This window comes from Carcharodon carcharias, chromosome 26, assembly GCF_017639515.1.
Source record: "Carcharodon carcharias isolate sCarCar2 chromosome 26, sCarCar2.pri, whole genome shotgun sequence".
NCBI classification, from domain to species: domain Eukaryota; kingdom Metazoa; phylum Chordata; class Chondrichthyes; order Lamniformes; family Lamnidae; genus Carcharodon; species Carcharodon carcharias.
In genome coordinates this window covers 22,537,923-22,565,532 of record NC_054492.1, presented here as the reverse complement: position 1 = coordinate 22,565,532, position 27,610 = coordinate 22,537,923, and the positions used below count along the sequence as shown (strand labels likewise).

Below are 27,610 nucleotides of genomic sequence, written 5' to 3'. Positions count from 1 at the left end.
TCAATCAGGTTTAATATGCAGGTATGTGAATGCAGGCAGTGTGATTAATAAGATTGGTGAGTTACAGGTGCAGATTGACATGTATCATGTTGTGGTTTTCAGACCTGGCTCAAAGAGCAGCAGGACTGGGTGTTCAGGAAAGTTAAGAAAGGAAAAAAAGCGGAAGAGGGACAGGATTGATGAAGGAGAGCATTGCAGTACTGGACAGAGGAAATCCCAAGATGGGACAAGGACAGAATCCATTTGGCTAGAGTTAAGGAACAAAAAAGGTGCAATCGCATTGCTTGGTGTAGTCTCTAGGCCACCAACTAGTGCATAGGATGTAAAGGAACAAATTTGCAAGGAAATTACAGTGAAGTGCAAATATCAATAGGAGAACATTTAGCGCTCAATGATCATTGTATCATAAAGTTTAAGTTGGCTATGTAAAAGGACAAAAGACACTCTAGAATTAGAATAATTAACTGGGAAAAGCTAACTTCAATGGGATAGAAATGGATCTGGGCTGAATAAATTAGAATCAAAGGTTGGCTGAACAATGGGCTAACTTAAGAGAAGAGATAATTTGGGCACAGTCGAGGTATATTCCCTCGAAAGGGAAAGATAGGGCAGACCGTAGCTCCCTGGATGACAGAAGAGATAGCAATTAAGATGAAGAAGACAAAGTGTGCTATGTCAGGTGAATAATACAAATGAGAACCAGACTGAATATAGAAGGTTTAGAGGGGAAGTGATAAAGCAAATAAGAGAAGCAAAGAGGGAGTATGAAAAGAAACTGGCAGCTAACATAAAAAGGTAATTCCAAAGTCTTCTATAGGAATATAAATAGGAAGAGGGTGGTAAAAGAAGGAGTAGGGGTGATTAGGGACCAAAAAGATTAATGCATGGAAGTAGGGGGAATAGCAGGGTATTAAATGAACAATTTGCATGTTTTTACCAAGGAAGATGGTGAAAGGGGAGGTAATTAATACACTAGAAGGGTTTAAAATTGGTGAGGAGGAGGTATTAAATAGGTTGTCTATATTTAAAGTTGATAAGGCACCAGGACCAGATTAAATATATTCAAGGATATTGAGGGATGTGAGAGTGGCACTGTCCATAATTTTCCAATAATCTTTAGACTCGGGGTGGTACCAGAGGACTGGAGAACTCCAAATGTTACACCCTTGTTCAAAAAATGGTGTAAGGATAAACCCAGCAACTACAAGACTGTGAGTTTAACTTCATTGGTCAGGAAAATTCTGGAAACAATAATTCAGGACAAAATTAATAATCAAATGCAGATAACAAATCTGTGCTGGCTTTCCTTAATTAAAGGGAAAATTGTGTTTAACTAACTTGTTTGAATTTTTCATGAGGTAAAATTGAGCGTTGGTGAGGGCAATGCTGTTGACGTGGTGTACATGGACTTTCAAAAGGCATTTGATACAGTGCCGCACAACAGACTTGTGAACAAAGTTATGGCTTATGGAATACAGGGGATCCACATGGAGACAAAATGGTCTGAGGGGCAGGAAACAGAGAGCAGTAATTAATGGATGGAGGGGAAGTGGTGGAGAGAGAGGGGGAGGGGTGGAGGAAGAGGCGGGAGGAATGGGGGGGAGAGGGGGAGGGAGATGGGGGAGGGATGGGCGGGAGGGAGATGGGGGAGATGCTGGGGGGAGAGGAGGGGGGGGAGGGGGAGGAGGGACCCTGACCCCGCCCCTGCCCCCGGCCCCGCCCCCGCGGTGCTAAGATGGCCGAGGCTGAGGAGGTGGTGGCCGGAGCGGTAGCGGTGGTGGTGGCGGCGGCGGCTCGGAGTGGGCCGGGGCCGGGACCGGGACCCGGAGGGGACGCGGGGGAGAGCGGGGCTCGCGCGCCGGCGGATCTGCCTCCAGCCCTGGGGGCCCGGGCTCCCGCGCCGCCTCCTCCGCCTCTCTATAACTGGCAGGCGGCGCAGCGCTCGGTGCGGGAGCGCTTCTCCTTCATGTTCAATAACGAGCTGCTGAGCGATGTCCATTTCGCGGTGGGGAAAGGCCGGGGCGCCCGCCGCCTCCCCGCTCACCGCTTCGTCCTCGCCGTCGGCAGTGCCGTCTTTGACGCCATGTTCAACGGCGGCATGGCCACTAGCTCTGCCGAGATCGAGCTGCCCGACGTGGAGCCCGCGGCCTTCCTGGCGCTGCTCAGGTGAGAGAGACGGACAACTCGAGCCCCAGGCTGCGGCCTAGGCCGGGCCCGGGAGGAACGTCAATCACCCCCGGCGGAGCCCAGGGCCCGGCCCGTTTCGCTATGGAATCAGTTTATTATTCATTGTAAAATGTGGTATTTTCACTAATGCAACTGGATCGTTTCGGTGCGAAGAATATTCATAACACTGGGGATTGGAGAATTGCTGCAACCTGCAGACCCGCTGCTTCTGCCTCGTTTGTTAGTTCATCCGACTTCTTATAATTAACAAACGGTGGAAATTTCTTTAATGCAACGAATATGTTTCAGTGCAAAGAGCAATCGCACCCCCCCCCCCTCCTCGGTACCACCTTCTCCATTATAACATCACGCAGCAAAGCCCCTGCTAGTGTTGGCCGGTTGGACTCAGAACCCTCCTGAGAGGAAAAACTTTCTCCTCATCTCTGTCTTAAATGATCGATCCCCTTATTTTGAAACAGTGACCACCTAGTTCTAGATTCTCCCAGAAGAGAAGACATTCCCTCCACCTCCACCTTGTCAAGGGCCTGAATTAAGTCGCCTCTCACTTTTCTAAATTCCAATGGATACAAGCCTAACCTGTCCAGCCTTTCCTCATAAGACAGCCTGCTCATTCCTGGTATTACTCTAATAAACCTTTTCTGAACTACTTCTAACACATTTACATCTTTCCTTAAATAAGGAGACCAGTACTGTACACAATACTCCAGATGTGGTCTCACCAGTGCCCTGCACAACTGAAGCATAATCTCCCTGCTTTTGTATTCAATTCCCCTCTCAAATGATAACATTCTATTAGCTTTCCTAATTACTTGCTGTACCAGCTTACTAACCTTTTGTGATTCATGCACCAGGACACCCACATCCCTATGAATCTCAGAGCACTGCAATCTTTCACCATTTAGCTAACAAGCTTTTTTATTTTTTACTGCCAAAATGACCGATTTCACATTTGCCCACATTATACTCTATTTGCCAGATCTTTGCCCACTCACTTAACCTATCTATGTCCCTTTGTAGCCTACTTGCGTCCTCTTCACAATCTACTTTCTTACCTATACTTATAAATTGTCACTAATACAAGCAGGTTGTTTCAATGCAAATGATATTTACAATCATGGGAATTCCCCCACTTTTGCAGCACTGCTGGTGCTCATGTTCATTAAGGATTAGAATGTATTTAATAGTAGAAATGTCAACCATGCATTGAGACTGAGTCAGCTCAAAGAGTAAAAAGCAGCTGCTTTTTCCAATCGCACTGTCACTTTGCTTTCCTCCAGCTCCTCTTTGCTCTGGTTGTTTAATTTAATGTCGGAGCTGCACCGATTCTATGTCAGCCTCTGCCCGGGGCTGCTGGTTAGTGTTGTTTTTACCAACTTTTTTATTATTAAATAAAAGAGGGTGTAAATAAAAGAAATCAGCAATACAGACTGAATATTAATCAAAGAAATGTCATTAGTGCAGTGAATCTGTGTCAGTGCAAATCAAATGCAATTGTACAGCTGTGATGTTGGCCCAGCATTGGTGAGTTTTATTAAATGGCTGAATCTAGTCTATTTATTGTTGCAAGTGAAATGCATCTGGGAGTGTTATTCTCAGGCCGGCTGCAGGGCTGGGTTTTATTGTTGTTCTGGTAAAATGCAACAGATTTGCAGTGCTACATTTGCAGTGAGCTGCCTTTTGCTGCTTTGCTATTATTGTGTAGCAACAGGCTGCTATTCTGGAGGGACAACATGGTTTTAGTTTTTAAAAATCTTAAGTTATAGAAACTATATACAAGCAAGCTGACCCACTATTTTTAGGAGTGACTGTCATTCCGTAATAATGTGTATTTTTTGCGGCAGTAAAACATCCCAAGGTTGTACATGGAACAAACTAATAATCTGGAAAAAAGGACATGACTGAAGGTCAAAGAAACAGATTTAGACAGGGCTGCCAATCCTCCCAGATTTCCCTGGAGTCTTTAGGAATTGAGGATTAATCTGCAGGATACTGCATCAACAAATCCAGGAGAAAAATCAGTGGGGCTTCAACAAAAATGTGTTTTTAATTTACTTTGAGTAGTTCAATTTGTTAATTATAGAAACATTTGGGATGGTAAAAAAAAAAGCTGAATTGGATAAATGTGTGAGGAGAGAATTTGCAAGGCTGTGGGGAAAAAACAATGACGTAGGACTAATGTACAGTATTATGGGCTGAATGGCATCCTCCTGTGCTGTATTAGTCTCAGTGACTGACAGTCAAGTATCACCCAGTTGGGTAACAAGAATGTTTGATTTCCAATTGGCTGGGATGGTGGTGTATCGTGAGGATGTTTGTGATGTTTGACCAATGTTAGGAGTGTGTGGGTAGAGAAAGGGAGTCACATGACAATAGCTCCAAGATTACGTACAATCGAAGTTGGCAACCCCATATTTTGAGGTTTTTGAATATAGGGACAGATTGAGGAAGGTGAATGGGTTTTTTAAGTGTCACTACTCTTACTGCTTGTCTCTTTTTTCAACAAATAAAATCAACACAACTTAGGCATTCAGATTTTCTGTTCATCATCTTTGTCGATCATGAACTGTATTAACGGTTGACAGTTCAGAGACAGATTGCAAAGTGGGAGAGATCTTTATTTTAAAGTGAGTCAGATTGATGTGAATGGAACTTTATCCCCTCGTCAGTTCAGACAAATGTTGGTGAAACAAAGTATGTAGTTTGTTCAGTGAAAAGTAACACTGATTCACTCTATCAATGATTCACTATAGGACCCCTGTGCAAAATAGATGAACAGTCAGGTGTAAGATCAGGGGGAAAAGGTGTGAAATTCTTTAAGGGAAGAGAGTGGGTCCTGGTATTTCAGATGAAAGAGTGTTAGTGTGAGTAGTTAGAGGGGAATGTGGAATATTCAAATCCCACTCCAGAGTCCTGTGTATGTAATCCAGGCTGACACTCCAGCGGAGTACAGAGGGAGTGCTGCACTGTTGGAGCGACCATCTGTTAGTTGAGACGTTGGACTGAGACCCCATCCACCCCCGCCCCCACAAAAAAGGAGAAAGTAAACAATTCTTTGGCGCAATTCAAAGAACAAGGGAGTTATCTCTGGTGCCTGGCCAAGATGTATCCCTCAATTGACAATGAAAATAGATTATCCAGTAATTTACACCAAGTTTATAGGAGCTTGCTGTGTGTAAATTGGCTTGTTGCTTTCCTACATTAGAACAGGGACTGAGCTTCGAAAGTGCTACATTGATTATGTAGCACTTTGGGATGTCCCGAATTTGTGAAAGGCACAATAGAAATGCAAGTTATTTCTATGCCTATGTACCTGTGTTATGGTACAGATTCTATAGTATATGTGTTGTATATGGATCAAGGGGTTGAGAAATGGGTATTGTGTTTTAGGACAGCTGAGGTTAATCTTGGATTATTCTCCTTCACTTTATATTTTAAGAAAACGACCTAGTTAAATTTCAATTCTCCTTTTATTCAAATCTGTATTGTTCTTGTTTTTCAGGTTTTTGTACTCAGATGAGGTACAAATTGGTCCTGAGACTGTGATGACAACTCTGTACACAGCCAAAAAATACGCAGTGCCTGCCCTGGAGGCCCATTGTGTGGAATTTCTCACCAAACATCTGCGAGCTGACAATGCCTTCATGTTACTTACGCAGGTGATTATTTACAGCGATGGCTGTGAGCATCCCACCTGTGGATCTGTGCACACAAGACAGATAAAATGATCCTTTAATCCTCAGACGCCGAGAACACAATAAGGGAGAGGGAAACAAAGCCAGGGTTCCTGCTACAACAAAAACAGACAATGCTGGAAAAACTCAGCAGGTCTAGCAGCACCTGTGGAGAGAAAAAAAAAGTTAACGTTTCGAGTCCTTATGATTCTTCAGAGCTAAAGAGAAGTAAAATGTGATGAAATTTATACTGTTTGGCGGGGGGGGGGAGTGAAGCTGAATAGAAGGCCATTCTGAAAGCAGAATGTGATAAAAGCAGGGCAAGGGTAAGCACTCTGGAAAGAACAACGTGAACAAGTGACAGATGTGGGGAGGGGATGGGGATGGGGGAAGAAGATTGTAAATTGGATAAAAGGTGGGGATAAAACAATGAATAAAGATGAAAAATAAAAATAAATGGGTAAAAATTTAAAAATGAAAAAATAAAAATTAAGAAATAAGAATGAATATTGGAAAACGGGGATAAAAAGGTGAGGATGGAGGAGAGAGTTCATGGTCTGAATTTGTTGAGCTCTCAACGTTAAGTTCAGAAGGTTGTAAGGTGCCTAATCGGAAGATGAGGGGCTTTTCCTCCAGTTTGCATTGGGCTTCACTGGAACATTGCAGCAGGCCAAGGACGGACACGTGGGTATGAGAACAGGATGGGGTGTTGAAATGACGTGACAGGAAGGTCTGGGTCATACTTGCGGACAGACCGAAGGTGTTCCACAAAGCCGTCACACAGTCTGCGTTTGGTGCCTCCAATATAGAGGAGACCGCATTGGGAGCAGCGAATGCAGTAGACCAAATGGAAGGAGGTGCATGTGAAGCACTGCTTCACCTGAAAGAAGTGTTTGGGCCCTTGGACAGTGAGGAGGGAGAAGGTATACGGACAGGTGTTGCACCTTCTCCTGCTCCCTATCCAATGCTGGAAATCTGAACAATGGGTGGGAATTGGAACAAACCTTGGACATATATTGCCACAGTCCCAATAGTGTACAGCTGCTTGTGCTGAAGGCTGAATAATTGCTTCTTGGTAAGGTACTGAAAGGTCTGCCCCCAGAGAGGCTGGGCAGTATGACATTTATCACAGGTTGGATCAAAATTTGGATAAATCTTCGATACTTTCACTTTGGATAGATGGATACGATGTAAGATTTTAAATTGTAGCAACCCATGTTTTGCACATACAGGTGAGGAATGCACACGAGAGAGAATAGACTTCCAGTTATCTTCTGATAAGTCTGAGTCAAAGTCTTGCTCCCCAAGGGTTTTTAAGGTAGAAAGTGAAGAGCAGTGTAGTGAAAAAATTAGAGAATAGAATTTGGAAATAAGCCCCCTAACAAAAGGATTTAATTCTAACATAATATCTGTCAGCGATTTAGGGGGAAATAAAGGAAACTGGGTGGTTTTTTGCGCACAAAATCTCTGATTTGTAAATAGTGAAAGAAGTTTGTGTGGGGCATATATTTCCGAGAGAGTCAAAAGAAGCAAAAATATTATCAAAGAATAAGTTAGCAAGGGTTTTGACACTTCTTGCATGCCAGACTTGAAAGGCAGAATCTCCTAATGAAGGTGGAAATAAATGGTTTGCATTAATAGGGCTGTATAAAGAGAGAGATTGCAGCTCAGTGTGTTCTGAACTGGGTCCAAATTTTAAGTGACTGCCTAACAATAGGGTTTGAAGAAAAGTGACTGGTTGTGAAAAGAATGGAGGAGCATAACAGAACAGGCAGCGGTGTGGATTGACAGGAGGCTGCCTCCAATTGTGCTAAGTCCGAATGAAGCCAGAAAATAATTTACGGATATTAGCAGACCAATAAGAAAACAAAATTTGGCAATGCCAGACCACCTAAATGCTTGGGACTTTGTGGAAAAACTTTATAAATTCAGGGTGTTTTCTTATTCCAAATAAAGGAAGAAATTAATTGGTCTATTGCAATAAAAAAAACCAATGAAATGCAGTGAAATAAGTATAGAAATTTTGGCAAAATATTCATCTTTACAGAATTTATGCGACCAACTAAAGAAAGGGGTAAGCTAGACCAACGTGCTAAGTCCTGCTTCTTACGTTCCAACAAAGGGTCAAAGTTGAGCTTAAAAAGGCCTCCGAGGGATAGAGTAACTAAAGTTCCTAAATATTTAAAACTGTTTACTGAGACACTGAAGGGGAGGGAAGAAAGAAGGTAACTCTTTGTGATCGAATTAATAGGAAAAATTTCACTCTTTTGCAAATTCATTTCAAAACCTGCAGTATGACCAAATCACTCAAGAATAAAGAAAATATGTGGGAGAGATGAGGTCAGATTGGAGATATACAAAAACAGGTCATCAGCATATAGGGAGAGTTTCTGCTCGACCACCCCCCAGTATTACAGCACCCTGTATATCTCCACAGGTCTGCAGTGAAACTGCCAGGGGGGCAATAGCAATAGCGAAAAGTTGGTGGGGGGGGGAAACGGGACAGCCCTGTCTGCTACCTCGATGGAGGTCAGAGTTTAGAATGGATATTATTTATACATACTGAAGTAGCTGGTGAGGAATACGATAGATTTATCCATTTTATGAAAATGGATCTAAATTTTTGAAGAGTGAGGAAAAGGTTCTATCAAAGGCCATTTCTGCATCCATGGCTATAAGAATCTCAGGGATTGGAGCAGTTGAATATGTGTAAATAACATTGAAAAGACACCTTAAATTACAGAAGGATTGCCTGCCCTGTATAAAACCTATCTGGTCAGGAGGGATAATAGATAGAAGGACAGGTTCAAGACAGTGTACTAAAACTTTAGTTAGTATCTTGACATCTGCATTTAAAAGGGCTATATGAACCGCAATGCAGAGGATCCTTATCCCTCTTAAAAACAATAGACAAAGATGCCTTGCGCAGTGTAGAAGGGAGCATTTTAGAGAGAAAGCATTCCGGAAACAGAGACAGTAATAATGGAGAAAGTTGTGATAAGAATTTTTTATAAAATTCTATTGCAAATCCATCAGGCCCTGGTGCCTTGTTACTTTGCATGGATTTAATTACCTTCAGACCCCTTGGGAAAGGGGTACTCCTAACGCATTCATAGAGTCAGATGTTAGAGATGGGATGCCCATATTATCAAAAGAATTGTAAAATAAACCAGGACCTGAAAGGAGTCTGAGGTATAAAAACTGGGATAAGAAAGTTTGAATTGATCATTGATCTCCTGATGATCGTTGGTGGTTGACCCTGTTGGAGTGGTGATTTCAGTAATAAGTTGAGAGGAAGCAGTCTGGTGAAGCTGGTGAGCCAGGAGTCTACTGGTTCTTTCACCATGTTCATGGAATGTCACCCTGCAAATTTGTGTGGTGAATGGGAGAGAAAAAGGAGCATTGTCTTGCTGATGGGTATAGAAAATGCGTCTACCAATCCATGTGTATCCAGAAAAGAACTGATGGCTGAGGCTGATTTTGATATTGGAACAGATTTTGTGGATGAGCAATCTAAATTTGGGTTAAGAACACTGTTAAAGTCTCCTCCAAGAAGTAAGTGACATGGGTCTTAATCAGGTATGGAAAATAAATTTGAAGTGAAACGGTGATCAACCCAGTTGGGTGCATATACATTAGCTAGGGTCAATCGTACATTGTGGCCATTAGGGTCAGCTATATCCTGAGGGTGAACAAAGGTGCACCTCTCACTTTACTATGAAAATTAGAATGAAACATCTGCCCAGCCCAATCCTTCCGCATTCGAAAGTGGTCAGATGAACGTAAGTGAGTTTCCTGCAGGAAGGTAATGCCCACCTTCAGATGATGTAAATGAGAGAGAACTTCATTTCTTTTAACTGGCTGATTTATACTTTTCGCATTCCAGGTGATAAAAAGGATTGGACAACGACCCAGTGAGGCCTTAATATTAGTGGACATTATGATAAAAGCGTATCAAAGCATATAGCCCCCATAGGTTAACCATTACAGATAAAGGATTCAATATTTTTGAACCAGAGCTTAGCCACCTAAAGAATGTTAAAAACTGACCAAAAGGAAAGTGCATCTGTATATTTGGAAAAGAACAAGAAAAAGAGAAGAAAAGGGAGGAATAAATAGAAGAAGAAGGAAAGAAAAGCTTACATCACCTTCCCAAATGAGGTGAATGTTACCCCTCACAGCAAGTGTACTATTCATACCTTCTTACCAATGTGTCTTGAAAAGACAGCCCACATTAAAGCAATATACAATCAAATATTCCAAACACAGGAATTGTAAAGTTCAGCATATGCTAAACAAGGTGCAGAATCAGTCGGTGGCAACGGTTTTGTAATACAATACTCAACAAGAGAGGGAGAATATAAAGGTAGATTCAACTGTCAAAGAATTCAATTGCACATGTGGTATAAGGTAAAAAATAAGCACTCATAGGGTTTATGTAAAACTTGTTGCAATTAGTACAGTTTGGACATAAGATACAAAGAGGTTGTTATAACCAACAAAATTTATCGTGTAACAACCATCATGCATGGTTACCTAATTAAGCATTGTGTACCGTTTTGTCCTGGGTGAAGTCACAATGTGACTTATTAAGAGAAGGTACAATTGTGTCCTTAAAGGGTGAAACTTGTTGCAGTGTGTTGAAAATTTTATCCACTCTGTTGAAAGTTACACGCAGGCGAGCAGAGTGGAGAAGACCATATTTAAGTCCGGCTTCACGGAGTTGGGCTTTAACAAATTAATATTCTTCACAATGCCGGGCAAGATCCACGCTGAGGCCAGGGTAGATGAATATCTTGCTTCCACGAAAGTATAGTTGACCCTTTTCTCTAGACCGACGCATAATTTGCTCCTTTGCTCTATAGTGATGCAGTCTTAGTATTAATGGCCTTGGGATTCACCATGCTGTGGTTGCGACACCAAAGAGCAATGGGCTCGATACACTACTGGCGATGAATCAAAACTCCTTGTCAAGTTTCTAGCAGTTTGGATATTTTTTACAAATAGAAATTGTTACTGAGTTTCCCTCCAGTCTTTGTTTTGTGGTGTATGATTGCAGATATCGTTAGTTTTGATAAATCATTTCCTTTATCCTTATTTTACATATTATTAAAATGATTTTAGGCACGCTTGTTTGATGAGCCTCAGCTTGCCAGTCTCTGCTTGGACACAATCGACAAAAACACCATGGATGCAATTAGTGCCGAGGGCTTCACAGATGTCGATCTTGGTGAGAACCTAAGCTTTTGTTGTGATAGTTTGTTTGGGGCTGTTGTGTTTAGTGTGTTCAGATATGGAGTTGCAATCCAAATGATAAATTGGGCAAGCAATCCTGTGCATCAAAAAATTCTGACAGTGTAATGTGTGGGACTGACGGGGAGAAGGCTGTAAGTGCAGCTGTTATAGTCAACAGCAGGATCCTTCCTTCATGGTTAGAAATGTGGAGAGAGGCAGAGAACGCACAAGTGAAGAGGACACACTGTCAAGTGAAAATTGATCAGATTCAGCTTGACATGTTTACTCTTTACTCCCTTGCTGCCCTATCAGAGGAGCCACCCTTCAGATGAGATATTACGTTGAGGCCTTGTATTCTCTCAGGTGAATGTAAAAGATCCCATGGCACTACTCAAAGAAGAACAGATGAGTTCTCCCCAGTGCCCTGTCCAATCTTTATCCCACATTAATGCTGCTAAAGATATATGATTGGCAAGTTAGTGGGACGTTCCCACAATACCATTCATTACCAGTGACAACACTTCAAAAAAAAAGTTCTTAACTGGCTGTAAATTTCTTTGTGACGTCCTGCGGTCACGAAAAGCATTATATAAATTAAGTCTTTCTTTGATGCATCACTTGCCAAATAATCATATATGCCTTGCACACCTTTAACCATGTGTTTCCCTCTGCGTACAGATACACTGTGTGCAGTGCTGGAACGAGACACTCTGAGCATCCGGGAGATTCGCCTCTTTACTGGAGTGGTCCGCTGGGCGGAGGCAGAATGCCAGAGGCAGCAGCTGCCAGTTACCCCCGGGAGTAAACAGAAAGTGTTGGGAAAAGCTATAACACTGATCCGGTTCCCGCTGATGACCATCGAAGAGTTTGCTGCAGGTCAGTTAGTTCAACCAAACTCCTATGTATTGTCTTGAGGGAGAGCTTACCAAAATTGTTTGACAACTGTTAAACAACGACGGAATGTGGAAAATAGTGATGTTGGTCCAATGGCGTGATCTAATCCAAGTTAATATTCTGAATAATGGGTACCTGAGAGTGACCGTGGACTGTTGAGACACTCTATCTAACATCAGTCCCTGGATGGGTTCTGTTAGAAAGATTTGTTTATTGGCTCACTACCTAGACTGGAATATTGAGGTAGAATTGAACGTCTCCTGTTCATATAAGAACAAAACCACAGTGAGTGGTTGAGATGAACAGCATCAATGTATTTGAAGGAAAGCAGGATGAGCACCAGGAGAAAGGAATAGAAGGATATGGTGATGGGGTGAGACAGCGTGGAAGGAGGCTCATGTGGGGCATAAACACCAGCATTGACCAGTTGGGCCGAATGGCCTGTTTCAATGCTGTAAAACATTATTATATTAAATTAAGGATAATTTCTAAAAATGTCTGATGTGAATTATTATAATTTATGCTGGTGTATGGGCTTGAAGATACTGCTCCAGTACACTACAATGGGGCATCGGGTTAAAGAGTTAGTGTCGGGGTAACAGTCAGAGTGAGTGAGAAAACCAGAGAACAGAAATAAGCGATGAAATAAATCCCAACAGCAACTAAGATATTTATTGAATCAGTAGTAACTTTTAAAAGGGAATTGGATAAACACTTGAAGCAGAAAATATTTGCAGAGCAATGGGGAAAGATTAGGGGGAGTGGGATAATTGGACAGCTCTTTCAAAGAGCCTGCACAGGCAGGATGGGCTGAATGGCCTCCTGTGCTGTAAGACTGTCTCAGTGAACTTTTCTCTTTTTAGTACACAGGTGACTTATTGTCTGAAGATAAAATTATTAAAGCACAAAAAGATTTATTGTGTATTTTTTTCCTCCTATTCAGGACCTGCTCAATCTGGTATCCTCTCTGACCGAGAGATTGTTAATCTGTTTTTACACTTCACTTTGAATCCCAAGCCACGGGTGGACTATATTGACCGGCCACGCTGCTGTCTGAGGGGGAAGGAGTGCAGCATTTGCCGCTTCCAGCAGGTGGAGAGTCGCTGGGGGTACAGTGGGACCAGTGATAGGATCAGGTCAGTACACGCCTCCTGTAAATGCTCACTGTTCTCTGGGGGCTGTTTACTGCCTATCAAATAGCTAATTATGAAGAGTGGATTATCACAGCCACAATCCTGACCCAGTTCTCACCATTTGTTCACACGGGTTTCCAGCCATGTTGTTGGGCTTCAATCAGGAACATCCCTGGCTCATCCAAGTTGTTGAGGCTGATCGTAGCCTCTTTTTCAGCACCCTGGTCTGACCAGCTAAATCTGAGCAGGATGGGCATTGAACAGTGGACACTCCAAGGCTGAGAAGCTCAGGTGGCAAGAATCCCCTCCCCTGCCCTCGGTTATTTATGCTGTGTCCATCATGACAAGGCCATTGGCTGCTTCATTCCAGTAATGGTGAAACCTCACCATGATTCAGCATGCTGTAAACTGTAGGCAGTGTGACCATATTTCATTATTTTCTGGAGCTCGTTCTCTGATTTTTTCTTTCCCCTGTCATTTAAGGCCCATCACCAGGGAAGGGAGGTTGAAATAAATATGTTGTCCTTGCTGACTTTTGTGAGCGAGGGAGGTGTTCATATTCAGAAAAGCAATTGTCACTCGCTCTTGTTCTCAACTAGCTTTACCCAACTCTTGAACTGATGGACAAAATAGTAGCTTCCAGAAAGTCAACGTACCCTGTCACTGGTTCTGTTCCGCTCTCAATGTTCCTCTCCATCCATTGTTAGATTGCTCTGTCCTGATAATGTGCTGCAGTCAGTCTGGTTTGTCAGTGAGAGACATTTAATCGGGTTACTGCTCAATTCTGCTAAATTGTACCCAATAGTGATGTTCAGGGATGAGATGCTATGGTCTGTTGCTGTCCAAAGATCTGTGTCCTGGGAATCTTGTGCCACTTGATGATCTCTTGGTTTGCCAGTGAATGCTTCTCTCAGCATTCCTAGTTGCTGATGGACTGTGTGCTAGCCTGAGACCCAAAAAGACTGGGTTTCACATGCTGATGTGTGGTGGCTTTGGGAGGCCATGAACAAGTACAGCAACGTGACCAGTTTTTAAAGTGATCATACACAGTGAGCTGTGATCTCAAGGAGGAAGTGTGCATGTGATGGGGAATAATTAGACTGTCTTAACCTCTACTGCACAGGACTCTTAATAAACCCTTTTAAAGAACAGGAGTCGGTATGTTCATATAAGGGCTGCTTGTCACCCTAACAGACTCAGTCTCCCTCTGAGAGATTCCTGTCACTGAATATCTAAAGCAGCAACAGTCTGACCCTTGTGATTTAATATTAGACATTGGAGGAGTTGTAATTGCTGGGGTGAATAGTAAGCAAAGAACATTTGGCTACTGTGGAAGCCCTTTGTTAATATTCCCCATATAAAGTTTTATAAGCCTTTAAAAGTCAATAATTTCAGCCTGTTTTGAGACCCTTATCTTGGGAGTGTATCCCACACTCTAATGTCTCATAATTACTGAAAATGAGGGTGGGCCTCACTTCACTCCCAACTGAGAGTTAAGAACCTGGCTTGTACAATTTATTTGACCAGCACAGAGTATTCTGGGCCGTGAGGCTGGTTTTCAAATATTGAAAACTGAGGAATGTCTATACTGAAGTAAAATGTTTTGTAACATGAATTATATCCAGACATGTTTAATGGCTTTTAAATAGGGAAATATTAAATTCCGAATATGCTTTTGGAAGGAGTCTGGAGGCTGACTGTTCCCTTTCTTGTGTGTGAAGGTTTTCAGTGACCCGGAGAGTGTCTGTTGTGGGTTTCGGGCTGTATGGATCTATACATGGCCCAACAGATTACCAGGTTAACATCCAGGTGGGTGAAATTTCCTCCATAGTTCTTCACAGTCACTTACACTCAGCTTTTTGTATCAAGTAGCGTAACAGCAACTGTTTACCCAACATCATGGTAAAAAGTTCCTTCAATTCTGGAAAAAAGCAAAACTTGTGCAAATGTCTAATATCCTTTGTTCACAAAACAAAGAGTTTGTAATTTTTTTGACGTGCAGTGAGGAGCTGAATCCCTCATACTGAAAAACAGAAGTACTTGTATCTATACAGCCCCTCATCTTAGATTCCATGTTCTGAAGCATTTTAGTCAATGAATTATTTATTGAAATACACTCACTCTTGCAATGGGAGCAAATGCAAATGCTAATTTTCACACAGCAAGTTCTCTCAAACAGCACATCAATGAGTGGTCAGTGTGTTTTTAGTGGTTGAAAACAGGAAATTAGTGGACACTGGTGTAACCCACTGCCCGTCACTCACTTCATATATTCAAATGTCATTTGGAGTTGTTGGAATAATTTGCTAATGAAAACGGTCTGTGTCGGTAACAGTCACTGCTGCTAATTCACTCCATCCCACTCTCGGGCTCACTGAATCTTCCTTAACATCCAGGTGGGAAAAATCAAACTTGAAAAGCTTAAAATGTGGCTAAGTAAGCTGGTCTGTGATGTGAGATGAACAGAAATTTATAGAGCCCCTTCACCTGCTCCCAGCACCCTCCCTCAGGCAAAATATGAAATCTCCTTTTTAAAGCCTCGTCTTCTGGAAAGGTTCCCCCTTTTCAGTTGATTTGCTGGTCTCTCAAAGTTGCGTTATTGCTGGATATAATTTGCCAGTATTGCTCCTTGCTGTCCAATGTCACTTTTATGACATCACAACGGCATGTTACACTGGGCAAGTGATGCCATGGAGACGGTCCCAAGCTTAGAGGGAGCTGGCGCTTGTGGTCATTTGAAATAATTGATTTATTCTTTTCTTTCTAGATCATTGAAAATGACAAGAACGTAACACTCGGACAAAACGACACAGGGTTTTGTTGTGATGGGTCAGCGAATACGTTTAGGGTCATGTTCAAGGAGCCCGTTGAGATATTACCAAATGTTAGCTACACCGCCTGTGCGACACTCAAGGTATTGTTCCTCATCCTCAGGACCCTTCGGCTCCAAAGTGGCCCCTCGTGCAGCCATTTTCATTAGAAGCTTTTCTTCCATCACTTCTCCAAGCCAACTCCACAAGCAGAGAGCTTTTTTCATCTTTTCCATTGCTCTCTCATCCTCTGCTCACATCATTTGTCAGTGGGTTTCGGTATTCATTCTCCATTACTGAACTCAGCCCGTGAGTGTTTGCAATGTGCTTGATCTGAATTGGGAATCGCTGCTATCATTACCCTGTCCTTGCCTAGTGCCGGCACATGAGCTCTTCCAGTAGGCATTAATAATCAAAGCTGACCGCCAACACCATGATTAAGGTCAGCAAACCTGCGCGCACACACACTGGTGAAATTTGGGATCTTTCTGATCCCATGGCTTATGACCTGCACAATCTGAAAGGTGTTCAACTAAATTACATATTTTCTGATTTAAATTGTTAATTGGCAGCATTTTAAAATTTTATTTACTGGTTTATTCCTTTGTTGACATACATACAGAGTCAGGACCAAGTGGAGAGCGTGAGGGATAATTAGACCAAGTTATACAGAATTAATTCTGTCCTTATTTTAAAGTTGCCAGTTATGAACTTGTTTTTGTATTTCTAATATAAATGTCTGTGTTCATGTTTAGAATGGCAGCTGTATATGTAAACGTCACATTCATCAATTACACTCTCAACAGTGGCAGTGCTGTACAAAGTTTACACAGGCCGATCCCATTATAAATGTGGCATGGGAATTTTTATTGGGGAAATATTTACAGGAAATAAAGATGTTTTAATATACAATTTATTTCCAGTGTTCCCCTGTGCATTGAAGGTTTCATCTCAGCAATTCACACACTGGGAATTCCCATCGTTATTCCTGCTGTGCTGCTTCTTAATATCTTTTCAATTTTTCCCTTTCTGCCTTCTTTTAGGGGCCTGATTCCCATTATGGCACGAAGGGATTGCGGAAGGTCATTCATGAGTCTCCCACGACTGGAATCAACACTTACTTTGTCTTCTTCAACGTGCCGGGAAACAATAATGGAACGTCTGTGGAAGATGGACAGATTCCAGAGATCATCTTCTACACGTAGCCTGGCTTGGAGCACCGAAGTTCATCTTGACTGACAGGGAAACAGCTGTTTAACGCCGCGCTTGGTGCTTTCTGTTTCACTGCTTTTTTTATTCCCTTTAGAGATGATGCCTGCCATAGGCGAAGAGCAGTGGGATTAAAGCCAGCGATAATTGATGATTTGAGCCTCCTGAGATTTTCTTCATATGGAGAGAAGCGAACACATGCCCGTCAGGTTTAGCAGAAAATGTTTAGTGAGAAGGGCCGCAATGGACTGGTAAGCAGCACCAGTTCCAAACTATACAGAATAACTAATATAACCATTACATGTAACTCGTAAGGTCACCAGCAGGACATAAGTTACTTAGGAGAACCTTTGAATGGGTGCCGCTTCTTGCAGGAGTTGTGTTTTCTGTCGGGTTACAAAACTTCTTCTTCGTTGCAGAGTGGGCACTGTTGAGTTCATTACAATATTTATTACAGTGATTAAAACATTTGTTGATCCCATCATCTTCGCAGCACTTGCCATTGCGAGCTGATCACATATAATTTTTAAACCACCTGTTGAGGTGGCATTGGGAATGGCCAAGATACTTTATGCTTTGTGTTCACTCACCAAGGACTGCACTTCACTCAACACCAAGCTTCAGATGGGGGATCATTGCCTGGAGAATCTCAATCTGTCTTCCATCACTGCCAGCCTGCTGCTAAAGCCCCTCCTGGGGTGTGTCAGTGTGCACTGACTTGCCCCATTTTATTGCCCCCTGCTATGGAAGTGCCTTAACCACGTTTATTAACTCACAGCAGGGAACTCGCTGTGTGTCTGCAGTTATTGACAAGCCAAGTCCTGTTGCTGGTTGTGACTGGACTGTCAGTGCAGAAATAACTCCCCACCCAGGTACAAGAAGGCAGCTTAAAGCTTACTTTTAATAGTTAATGGAGAGCTGGGAAATTGAAGGGTCACCTGAGAGACCCTCACATTTTAATTGGTGCCAGTCTTCAAAGACACTTCTGTGTGTGGGACTAATCTGCTCAATCCATTTCTTCCTATCCAATACAACAACGTTCTGCCAAAATGTTTATCCCAGACACACTACTCAATTTATTCAAACATCATTCTTGGGAAATAATAGCTCATTAGTAGGATTTTGAACATTGCTGAGTTTTTAAAATGTTAGAAGGAGTTGATAAGGTAGATGGAGAAACTATTCTCTTTGTGGGGGGGAGTTCAGAACAAACCTTAGAACTGGAGCTGGGTCTTTGATGGATAAAGTTAGGAAGCATTCTTACACAAAGGGTAGTGGAAATCTGGAATTCTTTTCCCCCAAAAGCTGTTTTATTCCCTTTAGAGATGATGCCTGCTATAGGTGAAGAGCAGTGGGATTAAAGCCAGCGATAATTGATGATTTGAGCCTCCTGAAATTTTCTGCATATGGAGAGAAGCGAACACATGCCCGTCAGGTTTAGCAGAACATGTTTAGTGAGAAGGGCTGCGATGGACTGGTAAGCAGCAGCAGTTCCAAACTATGCAGAATAACTAATATAACCATTACAAGTAACTAGTAAAGTCACCAGCAGGACATAACTTATTTAGGAGAACTTTTAAATAGGCGCCACTTCTTGCAGGACTTGGGTTACAGAGCTTGTGTTTTTCATTGTAGAGTGGGCACTGTTGGGTTCATGTAATATTTAGTGCAGGAGTCATTTGGAACTCTCAAGACTGAGATTGATTGATTTTGTTTTTATTGGGTAAGGGGATTGAGGGTTCAGGGACAATGGGTGGTAATTGTCGAGAGAGTGATTAGCCATGATTTAATTGAATAGCGGATCAGCGTTGAGGGACTGAATTGTCTTCTGTTTCTGCAATTCCGATTCTGAACACAGAAATTAAGGGACTATCTTTTAACCAGCTGCACCATCCAAATTCATTATTGGCTAGGCTTGTGCAATGTCGTCTTTTGCATTTTTAACCAAGATCCCAGTTATCTCGAAATGTTCTCTTGCTGCAGCTGTTTGGAGTGTGGAGCTTCCTTCATAGTCCCCAGTGGTTATATCCACATCCATCCAGCACATAGGCTCAGTACTGAGCGTAAAAAGCTCATGGACTAACTGCAATGAGTAGTGACTTCCATTTCCTGCAATTCCTTAACATGAACACTGACCTGTCTGGAATTTATTGTTCACTCTTGGCTACCAAATCTTAGTTGGACGATTGATTTAGTTGTTGACTTGTCTGCCTAAGTTTCATTGGAAGAAATCCCAAATGATGGAAACAGTTCTCCTTGCGATGTTTCTGGAATGCAGTCAAATGTGGATCGTGCACCTTGTTAATGACAGATCAGTTGTTTTCATGAGTATCAAAGCAGGGATGGAGAGGAGAGGTGAATAAAGATGAGCAATTTTATCAGTGATGCACCCTGACTTCTTGTGTCACAGTCATGAGGTTAAAAACCAGCTTTAATCACAGCAAGTCTCCTATGAGCAGACCCAATTGGTGGATGGAGTCAAGCCATTCAATTCAACTACAAGTATCCTGCAAGTGTTGTTTGAATATATCTGATTGCCAGCTCTGAGTACCTTTTTAAATTTTCTTTGTCGTGGTGAAATTGTGAAAGTATATCTCAGCCTGACTTGTTAAACCCACACAACAGCCAACTGCACGTGGTTAGGGAAATTGCGATAGATGTAGTTCACATTGAGCAAGCACAATGGTTTGTTATTCTTTATAACGGGGGTATATTTAAGCTTGTAATTATTGTAAATTTATAATTTGTCATTGTTCCTCCTTGTTTATCCATTTATTGTTTAATAAATCTGTTTGGCAAGTTGTAGTCCAAACTCCAATTTAGGGAAGTGTTTATTCCATTGTCTTTTGAAGTCCAAGGTGATTGTGATAACCAGACCCTGGACTGGCTACAGATACCCCTATATTGGGCAGACTATTGGTGCTTAACTGTGAGGTGAACCAAACTTACACGTTTGTGATCCCACTTCTGCAGAACATGCGATCCTGATTATTCAGGGTAAGGCAGAGCCAGTAAATTTGAAGGAACAATTATTCCATCATCTCCATGTTACGCTTGTTTCCTACCAGCCCATTATAAACCACTTTGACTGCGACTCAGGACTCACACCCCCAACTCTTCCTCTTTGCTTAGTAATCTCCAAGTTCTGTTTATGTATTTTATGAACAATCCTCATGCCTGGTCACATGATCCTATTTGCATGTTTCCATTGATAATGCTGCATCATCTGCATAACCTGTTCCCTGCCCTCAGTGCTATAACCCTGCCCATAGCCTTCTCGTGTGTTCCCTGTCTACTTATTATGCTTTTTCATCAGTGAATAAAGAGAGTTCCTCTATCCTTCAGCCAGAAGATGGCACCTCCAACCTGTGTAGCACTCCCTCGGTCTAGGTTATGTTCTCAAATCCCTGAGACTTGAACCACAAATTTCTATCTTCGGCATGAGTGCTACCTGCTGAGCTACTGCTGACACCTTAGAGACTGATTTAGAAATAATAACCAGAGACTTATGCCTGTTTCTTATTGACTTGTAGATCTAGAATATCAACATTCTAAATTAGTCATGTTACCTTGAAATAAATAATTTTAAAAATCTTAAATTTGAACAAGCAAATACTAAATGCTTAATTATCATAAGATCACAATAGGAGGAGGCCATCTGACTGACAGGAATGGAAATGGAGTCAAAGTAATTCTTTGTGCATAGAAAGAGGAAATCTTTCAAATCACCGCTCAACATCAATTTTTAATATAAAAACAAAATGCTGGAAATATTCAGCATGACACACACCATCAGAACTGGAAGAATTTGGAGATCTAATAGTTTTAAAAGCATTAACAAAAGCAGGAAAAATGTGTGAGCAGAAGGGGAATAAAGACCTTTAACATGGTTGATGAACTGACCGGCTAGAAGGAGTGAGACCATCAAAGACATTATTAAATGGATGAGGTTTAATGTTGCTCCCCAGCTGCAGCTGCGGGGGGCGCATGCGCGGCTGGGCTGGGCACTCTGGGAGTTTGGGCCTGGTCCTGTTGCCTGGCGACTGGGCCGCCTAATCCCCCGGGCGCTCACTTTGGGGCTTGGTCTTCATGCGAAGGATTCGGTTTTGGTGCGTTCCGCTCACGCTATCGGCTCCCGGTGCCAGTGCAGGCCCAGGCTTCCAGCGGCTCTCACCTGCTGGTTGGCCGCTGCTGACTGCTCCCAACCTGGGCCTAGGGGTGAGGGCTGCCCGCGGCATCAGGGAGAGAACCATGCCGAAAAACTCGACAGAAAGCCGAATGGTAGATAAACACTGGGGCGGCGGGGGCAATGAGAGGAGACCGGGCTTGAGGGTTCCGTTTCCACATTTAGATGGACAGATGTTTGTAAAACCATCAGTCTTTAGTCTATTAACAATCTCATGTATTCAGGTCAACCATTGTCTTCATTTATAATGGGAATCTCTGATGTAAACATGTCCCTTTCAGCAGTAACGAAGCTGTAATGTGACTATTTACATTTAGTGTTTCTATTATAACTGTGGACACAGGAGGTTATCATAGGTAAATATAGACTGTTTTCCTTGCAGGGGAGGCTAAGAGGAGACTTGATTGAAGCTTTGAAAATCATTCGGGGGCCAGGACAGAGTAGATAGGGAGAAATTGTTCCGACTCGTAAATGGATGGAGAACCACAGGGCACAGTTTTAAAAGTGTTTTGCAAAAGAAGCACATGCGAGGTGAGAAAAATCTTTTTCACACAGTGTGTAGTTAGGGTTCGGAATGCACTGCCTGGAAGTGTAGTGGAGGCAGGTTAAATTGAAGCATTCAAGAAGGCATTGGATGATTATTTAAATAGAACCAATGTGCAGGGCTATGAGGAAAAGGCAGGAATTTGGCGTTAAGTTAAAATGCTCAGAGATGGTGCACACATGATGGGCCAAATAGCCTCCTACACCGTAACAATTCTGTGAAATAGCATTAGGGACAGAATGTTTTGAGATCAGAGCCTAAATTAGAGTGTTGTATCAAGTCCCCACCCTTTACCCTTGTGTACACTGACTTACATTGGTTCCAAGTCCAGCAATGTCTCAAATTTAAAATTCTCACCCTTGTATTTAAATCCCTTCATTACTTCCTCCCTTTCTATCTCTGTAACCTCCAACCCTCCAAGATTGCTGCATTCCTCCAATCCCAGTCTCTTGAGCATCCCCAATTTCCTTCGCTGCACCATTGGTGGCTGTTCCTTCAGCTGCCTGGGCCCTAAACTCTGGAACTCCCTCCTTAAACCTCTCCACCTTTCTACCTTCTCTTTTAAGACACTGCTTAAACCTACCTCTTTGACCAAACTTTGGAATCCTGACCTAATATCAGCTTATGTGGCTCAATGTCAATTTTGTTCAATAATTGCACCTGTGAAGTGTCTTGGGATGTTTTACTGTGTTAAGGACCTATGTAAGCAAGTTGCTGTTTTACGCCCAATTATCCTTAGCACTCTAACTCTGCTTCACCTTAATATGGTTTTGATTTTCAGTTGTTTGCTGCAGGAGATTGATTTGTGATAGTAAAACAGAATTTGACTTATTCCATAAGGCAATGAGCTTAATTATGAATAAAATTCTAGAATGTGATTCCTGAAACCGCCAGTAAGTATCCCATGTAAAGAAAGTCAATTTACCTTTAGTTACTTTCTAGTGGTGCTGTTTATGAGCATCCTCATGTTGGTAATTGTAAAATAATACTGTACCTTTAAGTTTGTGTTGAGAAATGATGCTCACAATCTGGGAGTCTTGCTTCAGAAAACATGTAGTGGTGCTAGTCAGATCACCTGTAATACATGTAGCTTTCACCTGGAGTTACTTGTGCAGCATCTAAACCAGAAATCAGAAATGGACTGGGGTCAGGGAATCTCTAACGTAGAGAGAAGGAGAGAGAGAGAATTGAAAGGAAAACACATCTACACCAACTAGAACAAAAACAAAAATACCTGGAAAAACTCAGCACGTCTGGCAGCATCTGCGGAGAGGAGCACAGTAAACCTTTCAAGTGCGAATGACCCCTCAACTGTTGAAGGGTCATTCGGACTTGAAACGTTTACTGTGCTCCTCTCCTCAGATGCTGCCAGACCTGCTGTGTTTTTCCAGGTATTTTTGTTTTTGTTTTGGATTTCCAGCATCCACAGTTTTTTGCTTTTACACCAACTAGATGTTAAGGGCACAATAGTTGAAATAATCTGTACATCACAATTTTGGACATGTTTTTTTCTAGTGCCATGCACTTGGTACAAGGCTTAGCATGAGGTGGCAAACCTACTGCTAATTTACTGTAGTATTGTTTGTCCACTTACAGCTGTCAATATTACAAAATGTAATATATCTAATTTCAACTTGAACCTGTCTGTATATCTGTAATTTGAAGAGCAGGGTCTTAACCCACTTGTCCCTAATTGAAAGGACTGTGTCATAACTGATTCCACCACCAGATGGAATCACACTTTGTGACAGCTGTCTCAATTTTTCTTAGCATAAGATGAAAGTGAAGAATGCTGCAAAACTAGCACTGGCACCTCAGGGACCTGTGAAATTTGATAAGGATGGTTCTGTTTTGGTTGCTATTCACGCCAAACCTGGAGCCAAACAAAATGCTGTAACAGGTAAGCAACATGGCATAAATCACTCACTTCCAATATTCACAACACACATCTGCATCCCAACTGCAGAAAAGAACCCGTAACACTGGCCTTTACTGTCACATGCAGGATGTATCAGAGGAATTTCCCATAAGTGCTGCACCACTTTATAATGTCAAGCAGCCAGTTGTTGAGAACATACTAATCACTTACAGTGCAAAGCTAACCCACTCATTTTGGATCATATGAAAAGAATCTGCTGGAGGAGCAGCTAAACTCTGCTTCTTATATTTTATATAGTGCAACACAAAATTGGGCTCATTTGATCTTTGGAGCTTGTTGGAGTCATGTTGTTGTGGTTTGTGATCTTGTCAGAACCTAACAATTATATTAAAACCTTGCAGTGTTTCTCTGATTCTTGTCTGCTGAAAAACCCTGGGTGAGTACCAGTGATGGTGATTCTTATCCTTGTGTCCTGTAGATGTGTCGGAAGAAGCAGTTGGCGTGGCCATCGCAGCCCCCCCATCTGATGGGGAGGCGAATGCAGAACTGGTTCGCTATCTGGCCAAGGTGCTCGAATTGAAGAGAAGTGAAGTTGTCCTGGACAAGGTATGTTATCAGCTCAGAGACAGTTTGTATCCAGGCTCTGCTGAGGGGGCTCACTAACTGCGTGAAGGTGTCCTGGGATGACTTAGTCAGCTTCTGGCCTCCTCCACTTGTGGTGAAGCACCAGCTCCATTTGCCATCTCTTTCTCGGAGTGTGAGATTGTGGGGTTCCCTATATGATGAATGATGTACAGAATGACATGTTGTTATATTGTGTGGCCCATTGTGCTATCTCACACACAGTAAATTTAATCAGATTTGTTGCACAGTCTTACTTTCAAAATAATTTCTGTTTGAATTTCTCCACCATATACATAATTATTTTCTCATCTTCTTGTCTGCCCATTTCACAAAGCCACCCTGAACAGGAAGCTGGGCAGGTGGCCAAGTTCCAGTACGTCACTAAAACTGTCAAGAAAAACAGAAACTCAAAAACTCGCAGCAGATTCTTCAACATCTAAAGGGAGAGAAGACCGGGTGATGTCAGCCAGACTAGTGAAATGTTGGTCCTTTTCGCATCAAAATTGCTCCTCACTAGGTCTCTACATTCCTGTAACACCACAAGCCAACTTTGGGCACTTAGAATTATAGAATGATATTGACACAGAAGGAGGTCATTTATCTCATCATGCCCATGCCAGTTCTTCTAGGAGGTGTCCAATTAGTCCTAGTGTCCTGCCCTTCAACATGGTCCTGCAAATTTCTCCCTTCAAGGATTTATCCAATTCCCTTTTTAAAGTTCCGATTGAATCTGCTTCTGTTCTTTCAGGTAGTGCATTCCAGATCCTCCATTTGTGAAAGGAACAGTGGATGGGAGCTGATATGCTTATCCTTATACTGTGGCACGTTACAGCTTTAACATGCAACCCCTCACACAGTGATCTTACACCCCAGTGACAGGTGACTGCCCAGAATGTTCACCTGTTTTTCCAGACACTGGTAAACGCATTCTACATTTCCAGCATTCACGCATTTTCAGTCTCCACTCAGTTGCAAGGAGATGGGTGAGAATGACTAAATGTGACCATATGTTTGATTGATTTAATTTTTCTTTAGCTATCGAGGTTGACGCATTGCAATTCTTGTTGTATTTTCAGTATACTATTAGGTTAAGTTGCTGGTAGTTCAATGTTCAGTGTTGACTGTGATTCTTGCCTTTCCTCCTGCTCAATGCTATACCCAAACTCCTGTTCTTTTGAAGGGTTACAGATCGCGTGAGAAGGTGGTGAAGATTCTGGCTCCATTAACCCCGGAAGAGGTACAAGAAAGACTCAAAACCACAGCTGCCACAAACTAGTGCAAAAAGCTTGGGGCAGGAGGAGCAACCTTGCTAATGCCCTTGATAACAGAATATTACATTAAAACTTCAGTGTTTAATGGAAGTGTACATGAGATTACTGTGGACAGTGTGTCTCATCAGTCATTGCATTCAAAGAATCTTGGAAGCTCTCACACGATCCATCAAATTCAGGTGTCAAACTATCCAGGTTCAACTGATTTTTGTCAGTTTATATTTGGGACTACATGGATTGGGACCTGCTCCTGACTCTATATTAATTCCTGCATTGCTAAGGGTTATCCTGTGTGAAAATTCATCCACAAGGACCTCAATTCTGTCTGCATTGCATAATTTTTAAAAATGTGTTATGGTCAACAATGGGTTGAGATATTCTGTCCCAGGATTGAATTCTTAGCCTGTGACCCTTTGTGCCTGATTTGCTGGTTCAGCTGCATGTTAAAGATCCCATGGCAGTATAAGAAGAGCAGAGAGTTCTCTCCTCGCCAATATTCCGTTCTCAACTAATTCTCCCAACAAAAGATTAACAGCCTGATGATCACATGGACATTTGTGGGAGATTGTTGCTGCAGAATGACAATGAGTGTTTCTTCATAGCAAGCTACTGCACTTCAGTCATCTGTTGTAGCCTTTAAATGTGATAATGCATTGTATAAGTTCAAGTATTTTGCGCCATGAGCATTGATGTGTTGGGGAATTGAGTGGGCTCAGCTAATTAGAGAACAGAACTATAGGATTCATTGAGAAAGTGCTCAGCCTCAGGCAGCCATGCGAGGGGAACCAATCACAAGATTTGGCTCAATTAGAAATAGGTTGAAATTGCAGGATTATCTTGGGACTGTTGAAATTTACTTAATCATGTCATGACCTGGTGAATATGAATACAGTAAAATCCCACCACTTGCGAGTCCCTCTTTTGTAAATTCTCTCATCCGCACAAAAGTCTTTGTACGCAGATTGCCCGTTGCAGACCCAAATGTTCGCTAATCTGCGGTTTTAAAAATAAAAAAAAATAGAAGCCAACTTTAGAAAATGCCAGCAAAAAGAAAAAAACCCTAAATGTAGTTTTAAAAAAAAGGCGACCATGACAGATTTCCTGTAGCAGAAATTGTGCACTGCCAGTGTGCTGCCTGCTGTTGTCTGCATGTGGGTGTTCCTTGTTGCTGCGATTTAATTCCTGATCAGTCCACCCCCACTTTCAAGTACTGTAAGTGTGACAAATTTTACATTGTTACCTGAAGAAGAGTAATATGGACTTGAAACATTAACTCTGTTTCTCGCTCCACAAATGCTGTCAGACCTAAGTTTTTCCATCATTTTCTGTTTTTATTTCAGATTTCCAGCATCTGCTTTTATTTACATTGTTCTCGTTTTATTTTATTAAACAATTTCCCCAATAAATCTCTCTTTAAATTAATTAAGAGCATGATTTTTATTGCCTCTGATCCCTTATACATGCCTGAACAACCACTGAGGTTTGAGAGTTGGTCAGTCATTATTGGTGCACAGTTCAATTTCATCAGTGCAGTTTAAAAATATCTGGCTGTTGTTTTTGTAATTTCACGTTCTTCCCCATGAGAATATTGAGAGACATTGGAAGGATTTGGAGGTTGGTTAACTGTATGACCTGAATGTTCCCTCCATGGCCATGACCATTTTTACACCACTGATGGGGCTTTGTGGGTTGTCCATCAGAATAATCAATATCAGCAACAAAAAGTATACCCTTGCCTCAGTTGTTGAGAGCTGTGATGTTGTGGTCTGATTTGCTGCACCAGATACAGAGGAAACCAGAGAGGGGTTGAAGAGCAGTGGATGTACGAAGCAACATAGAGACTCGTAATGTATCAGAACAGCTGCAGGCAAAGGTCACCCTTGGGTTAGTAACAGACAACAAATGAACCAGTTAATCTCACTGTAATGTATGACAAAATGGAAATAAATTTTTGACTTTTGCCTGAA

The 27,610-nt window shown here is 42.1% G+C and overlaps 2 protein-coding genes across 6 annotated transcripts; both read left to right on the top strand.

Annotated features, from left to right (window-relative positions):
* The first annotated feature begins 1,841 nt into the window (after positions 1-1,841).
* Positions 1,842-27,610, top strand: LOC121269815 (BTB/POZ domain-containing protein 1). The gene is made up of 11 exons (XM_041174798.1): positions 1,842-2,166; positions 5,687-5,843; positions 10,983-11,088; positions 11,772-11,969; positions 12,931-13,123; positions 14,842-14,929; positions 15,888-16,034; positions 16,974-18,616; positions 21,708-21,856; positions 24,227-24,354; positions 25,553-27,610. Exons 1-8 carry the CDS (start codon positions 1,967-1,969, stop codon positions 17,133-17,135), a joined length of 1,251 nt encoding a protein of 416 aa, XP_041030732.1. The 5' UTR covers positions 1,842-1,966; the 3' UTR covers positions 17,136-18,616; positions 21,708-21,856; positions 24,227-24,354; positions 25,553-27,610.
* Positions 17,263-27,610, top strand: c26h15orf40 (chromosome 26 C15orf40 homolog). 5 transcript variants are annotated; one of them, XM_041174802.1, is made up of 4 exons: positions 17,263-17,390; positions 23,640-23,769; positions 24,227-24,354; positions 25,553-27,610. In XM_041174802.1, exons 1-4 carry the CDS (start codon positions 17,361-17,363, stop codon positions 25,646-25,648), a joined length of 384 nt encoding a protein of 127 aa, XP_041030736.1. In that variant the 5' UTR covers positions 17,263-17,360; the 3' UTR covers positions 25,649-27,610. The 5 variants fall into 5 exon arrangements, with proteins under 5 accessions (XP_041030736.1, XP_041030737.1, XP_041030734.1 ...); XM_041174803.1 differs by lacking the exon at positions 17,263-17,390 and adding an exon at positions 18,479-18,616; XM_041174800.1 differs by lacking the exon at positions 17,263-17,390 and adding an exon at positions 21,073-21,248.